This window comes from Neophocaena asiaeorientalis, unplaced genomic scaffold (assembly GCF_003031525.2).
Source record: "Neophocaena asiaeorientalis asiaeorientalis breed wild unplaced genomic scaffold, Neophocaena_asiaeorientalis_V1.1 scaffold146, whole genome shotgun sequence".
In the NCBI taxonomy this organism is placed as follows: domain Eukaryota; kingdom Metazoa; phylum Chordata; class Mammalia; order Artiodactyla; family Phocoenidae; genus Neophocaena; species Neophocaena asiaeorientalis.
The window spans coordinates 1,981,982-1,998,588 of NW_020172676.1; the positions used below are offsets into that span (position 1 = coordinate 1,981,982).

The 16,607-nt window shown below is 35.2% G+C and overlaps 1 protein-coding gene across 1 annotated transcript in view; it reads right to left on the bottom strand.

Moving 5' to 3' along the window:
• SLCO6A1 (solute carrier organic anion transporter family member 6A1) overlaps positions 1–16,607 on the bottom strand; it is a 96,184-nt gene that overhangs the window by 31,080 nt on the left and 48,497 nt on the right. The window contains exon 8 of the mRNA XM_024739678.1: positions 11,858–12,053. Coding sequence (XP_024595446.1) covers positions 11,858–12,053 — 196 coding nt within the window. The remainder of the gene's footprint in view (positions 1–11,857; positions 12,054–16,607) is intronic.

Consider the following 16,607-nt stretch of genomic DNA (forward strand, 5'->3'; position numbering starts at 1 on the left):
TTGTTTGTAGATTTTTTGATGATGCCCATTCTAACTGGTGTGAGGTGATACCTCATTGTAGTTTTGATTTGCATTTCTCTAATGATTAGTGATGTTGAGCATCCTTTCATGTGTTTGTTGGCGATCTGTATGTCTTCTTTGGAGAAATGTCTATTTAGGTCTTTTGCCCATTTTTGGATTGGGTTGTTTGCTTTTTTGATATTGAGCTTCATGAGCTGCTTGTAAATTTTGGAGATTAATCCTTTGTCAGTTGCTTCATTTGCATATATTTTCTCCCATTCTGAGGGTTGTCTTTTTGTCTTGTTTATGGTTTCCTTTGCTGTGCAAAAGCTTTTAAGTTTCATTAGGTCCCACTTGTTTTTGTTTTTATTTCCATTTTTCTAGGAGCTGGGTCAAAAAGGATCTTCCTGTGATTTATGTCATAGAGTGTTCTGCCTGTTTTCCTCTAAGAGTTTTATAGTGTCTGGCCTTACATTTAGGTCTTTAAGCCATTTTGAGTTTATCTTTGTGTATGGTGTTCTAATTTCATTCTTTTACATGTAGCTGTCCAGTTTTCCCAGCACCACTTATTGAAGAGACTGACTTTTCTCCATTGTATATTCTTGCCCCCTTTATCAAAAACAAGGTGACCATATGTGTGTGGGTTTATCTCTGGGCTTTCTATCCTGTTCCATTGATCTATATTTCTGTTTTCATGCCAGTACCATACTGTCTTGATTACTGTAGCTTTGTACTGTATTCTGAGGTCTGGGAGCCTGATTCTTCCATCTCTGTTTTTCTTTCTCAAGGTTGCTTTGGCTAGTCAGGGTCTTTTGTGTTTCCTTACAAATTGTGAAATTTTTTGTTCTAGTTCTGTGAAAAATGCCAGTGGTAGTTTGATAGGGATTGCATTGAATCTGTAGATTGCTTTGGGTAGTATAGATATTTTCACAGTGTTGATTCTTCCAGTCAAGAACTTGGTATATCTCTCCATCTGTTTGTATCATCTTTAATTGGTTTGTTTTTGAAGTCTAATTGACCTACAAGACTGTTAGTTCCTGTTACATAGCATAGTGATTTGGTGTTTCTGTACATTTCAAACTTATCACCACAGTAAGTCTAGTTACAATATATCACCACACAAAGATATTACATAGTTATTTTTATACTCCCCACACTGCACATTTCATATCCATGACTCATTTTGCAACTGAAAGTTTGTATCTCTTAAACTCCCTCACCTTTTAATTCCTCCCCGCAACTCCCTCCTTTCCAGCAAGCCCTTGTTTTTTCTCTGTATCTACAGCTCTGTTTCTGTTTTTTATGCTTGTTCACTTGTTTTTTAGATTCCACATATAAGTGAAATCATACAGTATTTGTCTTTCTCTGTCTGACATATTTAACTTAGCATGATACACTCTAGTTCCAACCTTGTTGCAAATTGCAAGATTTCATTATTATTTATGACTGAGTAATATTCCATTGTATGTATATTACATCTTTTTTTATCCATTCATCTATTGATGGGCACTTGGGTTATATCTTGGCTATTGTAAACAATGCTGCAATAATTACAGGGGTGCATATATCTTTTCTAATTAGTGCTTTTCTTCTCTCCGGGTAAATACCCAGGAGTGGAATTTGTATGTATTCTTTGTATGCTTTGGATATTAACCCCTTATCAGACATATCCTTTGCAAATATCTTCTCCCATTCAGTAGGCCTTTTTGTTTTGTTGATGATTTCCTTTACTGAACAAAACCTGTTTAGTCTGATGTAGTCCCATTTATTTTTGTTTTTGTTTCCTTTGCCTGAGGAGACATCTAAAAATATTATTAAAACTGATGTCAAAGAGTGTACTGCCTATGTTTTCTTCCAGTAGTTTTGTAGTTTCAGGTCTTACATTTGTCTTTAATACATTTTGAATTTATTTTTCTGCACGGTATGAGAAAGTAGTCCAGCTTGATTCTTTTGCATGTAGCAGCCCAGTTTTCCCAACACCATTTGCTGAAGAAGCTGTCTTTTGCCCCATTGTATATGCCTCCTTTGTTGTAGCTTAATTGCCCATATAAGAGTGGTTTCATTTCCATTGATCTATGTGTCTGGTTTTGTGCCTGTACTATACTGTTTTGATGACTGTAGCTTGGTAGTTTAGTTTGAAATCAGGGGAGCATGATTTCTTCTTTCATAAGATTGTTTGGCTGTTAGGGGTCTTTTCTGTTTCCATACAAATTTTAGCATTAGTTATTCTAGTTCTGTGAAAAATGTCATTGGTATTTTTAAGGATTGCATTGACTCTGAAGGTTGCCTTGGGTAGTATGATCATTTTAACAATATTAATTCTTCCATTCATGAACCTGGTCTATCTTTCCATCTGCATGTGTTGTCTTCTATTTCTTTCATCAGCATCTTATAGTCTTCTGAGTACAAGTCCTTTACCTTCTTATATTTATTTCTAGGTATTTTGTTTTTTTGTAATGCATTTGTAAATAGGACTGTTTTCTTAATTACTCTTTCTGATACTATGGTGTTATTGTATTGAAATGCAACAGACATCTGTGTATTAATTTTGCACCCTGGAACATTACAGAATTTATTGATAAACTCTAGTAGTTTTTGTATTCTTTCAGTCACTCTATGTCTTTTGATTGGAGTATATAGTATATTTACATTTAAAGTAATTATTGCTAGGTATGTACTTTTTGCCATTTTGTTAAATATTTGGGGTTTTTTAAAACATTTTTATTGGAGTATAATTGCTTTACAACGGTGTTTTAGTTTCTGGTTTATAACAAAGTGAATCAAGTTATACATATACATATATCGCCATATCTCCTTCCACTTTCACCTCCCTCCCAACCTACCTATCCCAAATTTCTACCTGGTCACAAAGCCTCGAGTTAATCACCCTGTGCTATGCTACTGCTTCCCACTAGCTATCTATTTTACACTTCGTAGTGTATATATATCTATATATACACTACCACTCACTCACTTTGTCCCAGCTCACGCTTCCCCCTACCCATGTCCTCAAGTCAATTCTCTAGAAGTTCTGCGTCTTTATTCCCGTCTTGCCTCTAGGTTCTTAATGACTTTTTTTATTTTTAGAACCCATATATATGTGTTAGCATATGGCATTTGTTTTTCTCTTTCTGACTTACTTCACTCTGTTATGACAGACTCTAGGTCCATCCACCTCACTACAAATAACTCAATTTCGTTTCTTTTTATGGCTGAGTAATACGCCATTGTATATATGTGCCACATCTCCTTTATCCATTCACCTGTTGATGGACACTTAGGTTGCTTCCATGTCCTGGCTACTGTAAATAGAGCTGCAGTGAACATTGTGGTACATGACTCTTTTTGAATTATAGTTTTCTCAGCGTATATGCCCAGTAATGGGATTGCTGGGTCGTATGGTAGTTCTATTTTTAGTTTTTTAAGGAACCTCCATACTGTTCTCCATAGTGGCTGCATCAATTTACATTCCCACCAACAGTGCAAGAGGGTTCCCTTTTCTCCACACCCTCTCCACAATTTATTGTTTGTAGATTTTTTGATGATGGCCATTCTGACTGGTGTGAGATGATACTGCATTGTAGTTTTGATCTGCATTTCTCTAATGAATAATGATGTTGAACATTCTTTCATGTGTTTGTTGGCAGTCTGTATACCTTCTTTGGAGAAATGTCTATTTAGGTCTTCTGCCCATTTTTCGATTGGGTTGTTTGTTTTTTTGTTATTGAGCTGCATGAGCTGCTTATAAATTTTGGAGATTTATCCTTTGTCAGTTGCTTCATTTGCAAATATTTTCTCCCATTCTGAGGGTTGTCTTTTCATTTTGTTTATGGTTTCCTTTGCTGTGCAAAAGTTTGAAATTTCATTAGGTCCCATTTGTTTATTTTTCTTTTCACTTCCATTTCTCTAGGAGGTGGGTCAAAAAGGATCTTGCTGTGATTTATGTCATAGAGTGTTCTGCCTATGTTTTCCCCTAAGAGTTTGATAGTTTCCAGCCTTACATTTAGGTCTTTAATCCATTTTGATTTTATTTTTGTGTATGGTGTTAGGAAGTGTTCTAATTTCATTCTTTTACATGTAGTATCCAGTTTTCCCAGAACCACTTATTGAAGAGGCTGTCTTTCCTCCATTGTATATTCTCGCCTCCTTCATCTAAGATAAGGTGACTATACGTGTGTGGGTTTAACTCTGGGCTTGCTTTCCTATTCCATTGATCTATATTTGTTTTTGTGCCAGTACCATACTGTCTTGATTACTGTAGCTTTGTAGTATAGTCTGAAGTCAGGGAGCCTGATTCCTCCAACTCCATTTTTCGTTATCAAGATTGCTTTGGCTATTCGGGGTCTTTTGTGTTTCCATACAAATTGTGAAATGTTTTGTTCTCGTTCTGTGAAAAATGCCAGTGGTAGTTTGATAAGCATTGCATTGAATCTGTAGATTGCTTTGGGTAGTAGAGTCATTTTCACAATGTTGATTCTTCCAATCCAAGAACATGGTATATCTCTCCATCTATTTGTATCATCTTTAATTTCTTTCATCAGTGTCTTATAATTTTCTGCATACAGGTCTTTTGTCTCCTTAGGTAGGTTTAACCCTAGATATTTTCTTTTTGTTGCAATGGTAAATGGGAGAGTTTTCTTGATTTCACTTTCAAATTTTTCATCATTAGTGTATAGGAATGACAGAGATTTCTGTGCATTAATTTTGTACCCTGCAACTTTACCAAATTCATTGATTAGCTCTACTAGTTTTCTGGTAGCATCTTTAGGATTCTCTATGTATAGTATCATGTCATCTGCAAACAGTGACAGCTTTACTTCTTCTTTTCCGATTTGGATTCCTTTTATTTCCTTTTCTTCTCTGATTGCTGTGGCTAAAACTTCCAAAACTATGTTGAATAAGAGTGGTGAGAGTGGGAAACCTTGTCTTGTTCCAGATCTTAGTGGAAATGCTTTCAGTTTTTCACCATTGAGGACGATGTTGGCTGTGGGTTTGTCATATATGGCCTTTATTATGTTGAGGAAAGTTCCCTCTATGCCTACTTTCTGGGGTTTTTTTTAACATAAACGCTGTTGAATTTTGTTGAAAGATTTCTCTGCACCTATTGAGATGATCATATGGGTTTTCTCCTTTAATTTGTTAATATGGTGTATCACGTTGATTGATTTGCGTATATTGAAGAATCCTTGCATTCCTGGAATAAACCCCACTTGATCATGGTGTATGATCCTTTTAATGTGCTGTTGGATTCTGTTTGCTAGTATTTTGTTGAGGATTTTTGCATCTATGTTCATCAGTGATATTGGCCTGTAGTTTTCTTTCTTTGTGACATCCTTGTCTGGTTTTGGTATCAGGGTGATGGTGGCCTCGTAGAATGAGTTTGGGAGTGTTCCTCCCTCTGCTATATTTTGGAAGAGTTTGAGAAGGATAGGTGTTAGCTCTTCTCTAAATGTTTGATAGAATTCGCCTGTGAAGCCATCTGGTCCTGGGCTTTTGTTTGTTGGAAGATTTTTAATCACAGTTTCAATTTCATTACTTGTGATTGGTCTGTTCATATTTTCTATTTCTTCCTGATTCAGTCTTGGCAGGTTGTGCATTTCTAAGAATTTGTCCATTTCTTCCAGATTGTCCATTTTATTGGCATAGAGTTGCTTGTAGTAATCTCTCATGATTTTTTTTATTTCTGCAGTGTCAGTTGTTACTTCTCCTTTTTCATTTCTAATTCTATTGATTTGAGTCTTCTCCCTTTTTTTCTTGATGAGTCTGGCTAGTGGTTTATCTATTTTGTTTATCTTCTCAAAGAACCAGCTTTTAGTTTTATTGATCTTTGCTATCGTTTCCTTCATTTCTTTTTCATTTATTTCTGATCCTATTTTTATGATTTCTTTCCTTCTGCTAAATTTGGGGTATTTTTGTTCTTCTTTCTCTAATTGCTTTAGGTGCAAGGTTAGGTGGTTTATTCGAGATGTTTCCTGTTTCTTAAGGTAGGATTGTATTGCTATAAACTTCCCTCTTAGAACTGCTTTTGCTTCATCCCATGGGTTTTCAGTTATCGTCTTTTCATCGTCATTTGTTTCAAGGTATTTTTTTATTTCCTCTTTGATTTCTTCAGTGATCTCTTGGCTATTAATAGTGTATTGTTTAGCCTCCAGGTGTCTGTATTTTTTTACAGATTTTTTCCTGTAATTTATAGTCTCATAGCGCTGTGGTCAGAAAAGATACTTGATACGATTTCAATTTTCTTAAATTTACCATGGCTTGATTTGTGACCCAAGGATTGATCTCTCCTGGAGAATGTTCCATGAGCACTTGAGAAGAATGTGTATTCTGTTGTTTTTGGATGGAGTGTCCTATAAATATCAATTAAGTATCCTTTCATGGCTGTTAGAATCTGCCTTATGTATTGAGGTGCTCCTATGTTGGGTGCATAAATGTTTACAGTTGCTCTATCTTCTTCTTGGATTGATCCCTTGATCATTATGTAGTGTCCTTCTTTGTCTCTTGTAATAGTCTTTGTTTTAAACTCCATTTTGTGTGACATGAGAATTGCTACTCCAGCTTTCTTTTGATTTCCATTTGTATGGAATATCTTTTTTTCATCCCCTCACTTTCAGTCTGTATGTGTCCCTAGGTCTGAAGTGAGTCTCTTGTAGACAGCATATATACGGGTCTTGTTTTTGTATCCATTCAGCCAGTCTGTGTCTTTTGCTTGGAGCATTTCATCCATTTACATTTAAGGTAATTATCGAAATGTATGTTCCTATTACCATTTTCTTAATTGTTTTGGGTTTGTTATTGTAGGTCTTTTCCTTCTCTTGTGTTTCCTACCTAGAGTAGTTCCTTTACATGTGTTGTAAAGCTGGTATGGTTGTGCTGAATTCCCTTAGTCTTGTTTGTCTGTAAAGGTTTTAACTTCTCCATTGAATCTTAATGAGATCCCTGCTGGGTAATGTTGGTTGTAGATTTTTCTCCTTCACCACTTTAAATATGTCCTGCCACTTCCTTCTGGCTTGCAGAGTTTCTGCTGAAAGATCAGTTGTTAACCTTATGGGGATTCCCTTGTATGTTATTCGTTGTTTTTCCCTTGCTGCTTTTAATATTTTCTCCTTCTATTTAACTTCTGATAGTTTGATTAATATGTGTCTTGGTGTGTTTCTCCTTGGATTTATCCTGTATGGGACTCTCAGTGATTCCTGAACTTAACTATTTCCTTTCCCATATTAGGGAAGCTTTCAACTATAATCTCTTCAAATATTTTCACAGTCCCTTTCTTTTTCTCTTCTTCTGGGACCCCTATAATTCGAATGTTGGTGCATTTAATATTGTCCCTGAAGTTTCTGAGACTGTCCTCAGTTCTTTTCATTCTTTTTTCTTTATTCTGCTGTGCAGTATTTATTTCCACTATTTTATCTTCCATGTCACTTATCCTTTCTTTTGCCTCAGTTATTCTGCTGTTGATTCCTTCTAGAGAATTTTAAATATCATTTATTGTGTTGTTCATGATTGTTTGCTCTTTAGTTCCTCTAAGTCCTTGTTAAACATTTCTTGTATTTTCTCTATTCTATTTCCAGAATTGTGAATCATCTTTACTATCATTATTCTGAATCCTTTTTCAGATACACTGCCTATTTCCTCTTCATTTGTTCGGTCTGTTGCTTTTACCTTGCTCCTTCATCTGCTGTATATTTCTCTGTCTTCTCATTTTGCTTAACTTACTGTGTTTGGGGTCTCCTTTTCGCAGGCCGCAGGTTCATAATTCCCATTGTTTTTCGTGTCGTTCCCCAGTGGCTAAGGTTGGTTCAGTGGGTTGTGTAGGCTTCCTCGTTGACGGGACTAGTGTCTGTGTTCTGGTGGATGAGGCTGAATCTTGTCTTTCTTGTGGGTAGGTCCACGTTTGGTGGTGTGTTTTGGGGTATCTGTGACCTTATTATGATTTCAGGCAGCCTCTGTGCTAATGGATGGGGTTGTGTGATTTGATCTTACAAACTTGCTAAACTCATTTTATTAGTTATAGTGTTTTTTGGATTTTCTATATAGACAATGGTGTTTACTTCAAATAAACACAGTTTTGCTTCTACTTTTGCTATTGTAATGTCTTTTGTTTATTTTTCTTACATTATTGTATGGCTAGAACCTTTAGAACAATGTTAATATAAAAATACTAAAAACAGATATCCTTGTATTCCTGGTTAGTCAATGTTTCATCGTCTTAGTCTGCTCAAGCCACTATAATAAAATATCATAGATTGTGTGGCTTAAACAACAGACATTTATCTCTCACTGTTCTGGAAACTATGTCCAGGTCAAGGTGTAGGCAGCTTTGGTGTCTGGTGTGGGCTGTCTTCCTGGATTGCAGAACATCACCTTCCTCATTGTTATCCTCACACAGTCGATAGAGGGAAAGCTTTAGCCTCTTCCTCTTCTTAGAAGGACATTAATCCCATCATGGGGTGTCCACCCTCATGATCTTACCTAACCCTAATTATCTCTTAAAGGTTCCATCTCATAATACTATCATATTGGGGATTAGGGCTTCAACATATGAATCTGGAAGGAGGGGGAAACACAAACATTCAGTCTATAATCATCACTAAGTATGATGTTAGCTGTACATTTTCATAGAATCCCTTCCATTATTAGTTTTGTACTTCATCAGGAATAGATGTTGCACTTTATCAAGCATTTTTGACATCTATTGAGATTATAAATTTTTTTCATTTTTAGTTTATTTATATGGTAGATTATGTATCAATCGATTTTCAACTATTAAACTATCCTTGCATCTCTATATGAATCTTGTTTGATCATAATTTAGTTTCCTTTTAATATACTATTTGATTCCATTTATTAAAGTTCTGTTAAGAATTTTTGCATCTATACTCATGAGTGATATAGGTCTATAGTTTTCCTTTCTTACAATGTCTTGGTCTGGTTTTGAGATCAGGATAATGCAGGTCTCATAGAATGAGTTAGGGAGTACCCATTCCTTTTCAATTTTCTAGAAGAATTTGTGTAAGAACAGATATTTTTTAAATGTTTGGTAGAATTCCCCAATGAAAACATTTGGGCCTGGAGTTTTCTTTGTGGGAAAGCGTTTAACTACAAATTTGATTTATTTGCTAGATATAAAAATTAGCTATTTCTTCTTAAGTGAGTTTTTTGTCTTTCAAAGGTTTTACCCATTTCATGGTAGTTGTTAAATTTATGGGCATAAAGTTGTTCATAATATTAACCTATTACCTTTTTATATGAGTAGAACCTATACTAACAACAGATCTCTAACTTCTGATTTTGGTAATTTTCTCTCTGTAGTGGTTTAGCAATTTCATCAATTTTCTCAAAATAACACCTGCGATTTTACTGATTTTCTCCATTATTTTTCTCATTTCTACTCCACTGATTTCTATTCTGATCTCAATTGCATGCTTTGTTCTACTTAACTTACAATCAGTCTGCTTTGATGTTTATAGTTTTTTAGGTAGAAACAAATGTCACTGGTTTGAGACATTTTTGTTTTCTAATACAGACTTTTAATGCTATACATTTTGCCCTACATACTGCTTTAACAGCCTCCCACAAATTTTTTAATGTGTGTTTACATTTTCATTCACTTCAAAATATTTTACAATTTCCCTTTAGGAGAAATTATTTGACCCAAAGTTTATGTAGAAGGTTTTTTTCAGTTTCCAGATATCTGGGGCTTTTTCAGAAATCTTTTTTTATTATTTCTAATTTAATTCCATCATAGTCAGAAATTTTACTTCCATTTTATTATTTGATCCTTTAAATTTACTGAGTTTTGTTTCATAGAATATGGTCTATTTTGGTAAGTATTTTATGCATTCTTTTTTTTGTTTGTCTTTTTGCCATACACGGGCCTCTCACTTTTGGGGCCTCTCCTGTTGCAGAGCACAGGCTCTGGACGCACAAGCTCAGCAGCCATGGCTCACGGGCCCAGCCGCTCCGCGGCATGTGGGATCTTTCCCAGACTGGGGCACGAACCCGTGTCCCCTGCATTGGCAGGCGGACTCTCAACCACTGCGCCACCAGGGAAGCCCCTATTTTAGGCACTCTTGAAAAGAAAGCATATTTTGCTTTGTTACATTGAAATGTTCTATAAATGTCAATTAGGTCAAGTTGGTTGACAGTGTTATTCAAATCTTTTTTATCATCACTGTTGTTTTTTTTTTTCCTACTTCTACTAAGAGAGGAATACTGAAATAGCTGACTACACTTGTGAATTTCTACATTTCTCCTTGCAGTGTATAAGTTTTTGCTCCACATATTTTAAAGCTCTTTCATTAGGTGCAGAATCATTTAGGATTGTTATTAATTTTTGATGAATTGGCCAATTTATAGTACATAATGACATTATTTTTTCCTGCTAATATTGTTTGCTCTCAAATCTACTTGGTCACTGATATGAGCTTTCTTTTGACTACTGTTAACATGTTATATCTTTTCCCATCCTTTTATACATAATCTACTTGTGTCTGTATTTGAAGTGCATTTCTTTCATGAAGCATATAGTCTTGCTTTTTTGAAATTAAACTGAAGATTATCTGCCTTTTAACTGAGATACTACAACCATTTGCATTTAATGTGATTACTAATGTGGTCAGGTTTGAATATATCCTCTTTCTATTTGTTTTCTATTTATTCTATCTCTTCTTTGTTCTCTTTTTCTACTTTTCTGCCTACTTTGAGATCAAACAGTTTTGGAAAATTCTATTTTAACTCCTGTGTTGGCTTATTAGCTATGACTCATTGTTTTTTAGTGGTTGCTTCAGGGTTTACACTATACATTTTGACTTAATACAGGCTACCAACACATGACAGCACTTCATGTAAACCCATATTGCATGTTAATCTGTTTTAAACAATTGTTTTTAAAGAGATTTAAATAAGAAAAAATGATCTACCTAGTTACAATTTCCTTTGCTCTTCTTTGCTTTGTGTAGTTTATATTTTCATCTGGTATTCTTTTTAATGTCCTAATTTTTGTCTCTTTAGGCTCAAAGGTCAGTCAAAAATCTGTGCCAGTTTTCTGTCATCTTATTAGATGCGTTTTGCCCACTTTGCCAGAATTGCCAGCTTCTTGCCAATGTCCAGAAATAGTAAATATACTCAGGGTAAAATGCAACTGCAGAAGATTTCCTCTCCTCACAAGGTTTGCCTTTCTCCAGGATTTTGGTCTTTAAATTCCTAGTTGCCTAAACAACTGTCTGATGCCTTTAAACACATTTTTAAAATGTTATTCAGCTTTTCTAGGTGTTCTCAGTGGGAGCATTGGTCTGCCATAAGCCACTTCATTGTAGCTCAAGTGTAAGTCTTGTTTTCTTTACTTATTTTACTTGCTTAGTCCTTTGGTTTCCAATTCCAGTTCTGTTTCTCTTCTTTAACATCAATCTCTGCCCAGTTCTTTGAATTTCTGCATGTTTAACCAAAAGGAGACATTACTGACGCATACTTTCAGATGTCTTCAGTTCCATTCTTTGATAAGAAGGCAGACATACCAATTCAAAAACAAAGGTAAGACTGGCTTTGTACAAACAGTATGGTCTCCTAGTTGCTACTCACTTTAATATAGATTTCTACTTCTGGGTTCTGATTAATTTCAGTATGTTTTTTTTTCTTTAGAATGAATGCATAAGCAGTCATACTACAAGCTATCATTATGATATTTCTGCCCTTAAAGTGAAAGGTGAAACTATGCCTTATGTTTCTTTTACATGTTCAATAATGCCAAGAATGATATGAGCATATTAGGCTTACTGGACAAATAATTATTAATCGACAAAGAAATATATTGTTGGGATTAGATATAAAAATCTCATATATATAAAATTATATTTACCCGCCATAATCTTCAGTGATCCCAGCAAATGGTATTGAATCACAGTGTACAAAACTTACAAATGCAAGCAGAACAAGTGTTACAGCAGATGTAACCATTACAAATCTCATAAGGCCTTTACAAGACATTTGTAACTTGGAAATAATGATACCTCCCAGAATCTGGCCAAGAGCACCTCCTGGAATTAAAACAAGTCCTAAAAGAAAGGAGGAAGAGAAAACACAGTTAAAAATAGTCAGCTAAAGATAGTACAGAAATTCATACTTTGAGGTAATCCCCTCTGCTCTAAACATAGAGCAAACATAAATTTAACTAAGAGACCGAGACAAAACTTCAAGGCATGATATTAATAAATACCTGAACAAACCCTGAACCCTAAGAGAAATACAAATTTGTGAGTGGGGCTGAAGCTATAGGCCTAAAGGACCTAGAATAAGAGGCTCCACAAAATGTTTTACAGCAGTTGTGAGAAATACAATAAAAGGCATACCAGAGGAACAACATTTGAAAATTTGTAGCTAAGAATGAGAAATTTCAATAATTAAAGAAATATGGGTTTCCCTGGTGGCGAGAGAGTCCGCCTGCCGATGCAGGGGACACAGGTTCGTGCCCTGGTCTGGGAAGATCCCACATGCCACGGAGCAGCTGGGCCCGTGAGCCATGGCCGCTGAGCCTGCGCGTCTGGAGCCTGTGCTCTGCAACGGGAGAGGCCACAACAGTGAGAGGCAAGCGTACCGCAAAAAAAAAAAAAAAAAAGAAAAGAAATATTAGTCCTGGGAATAAAAGTACACTCCAATTACTGAGAAAGAGTAAAAATAAATAAATATTAAATCACATAAGGTAAGGAAACTTCATAACATCAAGATTAAAGTGTAAATTGTAAAAGCTGCCAGAGAGCCTGTAACTTGCAAAAGAATTATAATTATAGCTAATTTTTTAAAAAGATAAAATAACCTAGACCAAACACACATACACAATCCTGAGGAGTGGGGTTAGTAAACTGAAAGTGAGTAGTGAAAATTTCCTAAGCCAACCGAGAGGGATAAAATGAATAAAAAATGAGTCCATTGAGAGAGGACAGAATAGTGGGGGGAAAAAAGAAGCAAAAGAGAAGTGTAATAAACAAAATATACAATTAAAAAGTTAAAAATTACTTAAATATGTCAGAATTTACAATAATGATAAATGGACAAAACAACTATTAAAAAGATAGAGTATCAAATTTGATATTTTTAAAAAAGGAAAGCTTGAAAATAAAGCAGTGAAAATACATGTACCATGAAAATGTAGATCATGAACATGTATATACCTAATGACAATGCATAAAACAAATTATGTAAACACTGCCTAGATTTCAAGAAAATTAAAAATCTATAAACAAAGTGTTCTAACTCAGCTTTCTCAGAGACAGAGACTTAGCTTACAACACTATTAAAGATTTGGAAAGTATTAATTGATTTGAACAAGCAGTTATTTCAAAAGAGAAGAGCCTATTTCTACAAACTAAAAATCTCTTTTCAATAATTCATGGCTTAAGTAAAAATACGCTGATGAGAATTAAAAATGCTTAGAACTCAACAACAATACAAATTAAATACATCTAAATGTACAAGATGCTACTAAAAATCTATAACTAACGATACCTCCATTATAACTTGTAAGGAGAACTAAATGAGTTAATATTTAAGTGCTTAGAACAGTGTATAATCACATAGCAAACATTATATGAGTATTTGTTAAAAGGTAGAATTTACAGACAAATTCATTTATTAGAAAGCAAAAAAGTACAAATACTGTAGTGGTAATGTTTATTAAGAAAATTATAGGAATTGGAAGAGAATCAGAGGGTGAGCAACAAGGCTGCAGTTAAGAAGTCAAGAAGTAGTAAACCACATTTTACCTCATAATCTCAGAAATTAAGGGCAGTAGGTATGACTGAAAGCAAGAGTGAGGTAGACTTAAAAAACAAGAGGATTGGATGGCCGTCTATATAAAATGTTTGATCCCCAATTCCTATCCCTACCCACAATGCCAGAGAACCCTAGGTTTATTCAGTTTGAACCCAACAACTATAGAGTTAAGAAAACCAATTACATCTGTGAGCAGAAAACTGAAAACACAACTCAGAGAAAGTATTGGCTGTCAGGCTTATTGCCTTAGGCAATAAGAAAATACTGGACACTGGGAGTTCAAAAATTAAATAGCTGGGTCCTTGAAAGACTACCCTAAAAGGACATAAAACAGTTGAAAATTCAACTGCAAAGCACAGAACTTCCAATTAGCTTCTTATGTAAATACTTTATTGCTGTACAGAAAAATATACAAATCAATATTACACATTTGATGAATTTCCAAAGTGAACATAACTACGTAACCACACCCAAGTAAAAAAATCAAACATTACCAGAAGGCCAGAGGCTCTTTCGTGCACCTATAGGATTTTATAAAATATGAATCATAAAGTATGCATACATTATGGCTTCTTTTATTGGACATGATGTTTGAAAAATCCACCCATGTTTTTGTATATAACAATAGTTCATGCCTTCTCATTGCTGAATAGCATTCTAGTATATGCATACAACTTATTTATTCACTGTGATGCTGCAAATTGTGCTGCTACTTTAAAAATTCATGTATATGTCCTTTGGTAAATGTTTGCATTCTGTTGGGTATATTCTTAAGAGAAGAATTTATGTTGGGTATATAACTAGGAGTTGAATTCCTGGGTCAGGGAATATGTATAGGTTCAGATTTTTATGATACTGCCAAACAGATTTATAAAATGATAAACCAATTTACATTCTCACCAGTAGTGGATAATATGTCAATTGCTCCACATCCATGCCAACATACATCTTTCTTTTTCATTTTAGCAATTCTGGTGAATGGGTAATAGTATTGCATTGTGATTTTAATATGCATTTCCCTGAAAAACCACTGAAGGTGAGCACATTTTCACATGGATATTGGCCAATTGATATCATCTTTTATATAATGTCTGTTCAAGTCTTTTGTCCATCTTTATTGGATTATCTGCCTTTTTATTATTGTCAGATTTTTTACATATTCTGGACACAAACACTTTGTAGAATATTTCTATTGAAAAGGTTGTTTTGCATGCATTTTCACTCTTCATGCTGACATTTGATGAACAGAAGTTCTTAATTTTAATGTAACAGCACTTTTTTTTTTCTTTATGGCTATGTAATTTGTGTCCTGTTTAATAAATCTTTGTCTTCTCCAAGCCATGAAGATATTTTCCTATGCCTTATTCTAAAAAGTTTTATTGTTTTACCATACACATTGAGATCTGCAATCCATCTAGAATTGGTATCTATGTATGTAGTGAGGTAGAGGTCAAGATTTGTCTTTATTTAAATGTACTATAACTACTACTCTATTTATTGGGCAACAATTCTCCACTACCCTCTGATGCTGTATATCCTACAAGTAGAAGTACTGACTGCTTTTTGTTTCATATTTTCTAGGATATTTCTATAGTGAACATGCTTGGATAAACAAGATAGATCCCCTTTTAGAGCACTTTTGTTGTGGCTTCACTATACTAATGCTGTGGCTCCAATTTCAAAATATAAAATAGGTAGTTATTTTTTACCTATTTTAGGCTTGTACTGTATATGCTCTAAATTCCAAAAGTGATACTGGAACACATAAATTGTTACCTTTGCTCCTCAAGTATGGTCCAACAGGAACAACATAGAATCTCAGGAGGAAAAAGTAAAGTCCCAGCTCTCATTATGGACTCACATGAAGCAGAAGTAGTAAGAATTGCAGGATCTCAATTCAACAGACCTTATGTTCAGTGAAAAAAATTACCAGGGGCTTGAGGTTTACAGTGGATTAATCACCAATTGAATTCCATTGTTCCTATAGCCCTGGACGTTCCATACACTGTGATGTAACTAAATTTTTGGCACAGACCGATGGCACTGGATACACTGTCCTGGACATTGCCGAAGTCTTCTTTTGCATCCGTCTAGCACCCAAACAAAAAGACTAATTCTCATTCATGCTACCAGGCCACAAATATACATTTGCAGTATTCCCTCAGGAGTACCTAAATTCCTCTTCCATTTACTACAAGGGGGCAGGTCAGGATTTATTGTGACTGCCACTACAGTATGATGCCCAAAGCTTTCAGTGATAGACGTTATTCAGTTGGCTGTAGGGTCAGAAGCCTGACTCAATGGCTCTGACTCTGGTATTAGCACACCATCACCAGCAACGGTGACTGATCAAGCCTAACAAAATCCGGAAGTCTGCTCTTCGCGTTTTGGGGGGATTCTGCAGACAAAACCACAATGCTCTATCACTCTGGAGGTTAAGGAAAAATTGTCTCCCTTCCCCCAACCAAAAGCCAGCCTAGCATCACTTTGGATTCTTGAATATTAGAGACAGTAGCCGATTCACTTGGGCATTCTCTTTTGTCTTGTATAACAGCTAACCCACAGGCCTACACTGGATGCTAATCCGCAAGCTGTGGTATGCTCCCTACTTTGAGGTACCACAAACCTAATAACCTATTTGAGCTACAAGCCTCCATGACTGATGATTTTGTTTGCTGGAGCCTACAGAGAAGGGAGGAAGTCCCCACTCAGAAGCATCGTTGGTTGTATAGGACTCATCGATTCCCTGAAACAGGTACATTTAAAAGCAACTCTTAGCTTACTACTGACCCCTTGTCACAACCAAAGCTCTGACCCACAGAGACTTTGTGATTCTGTGG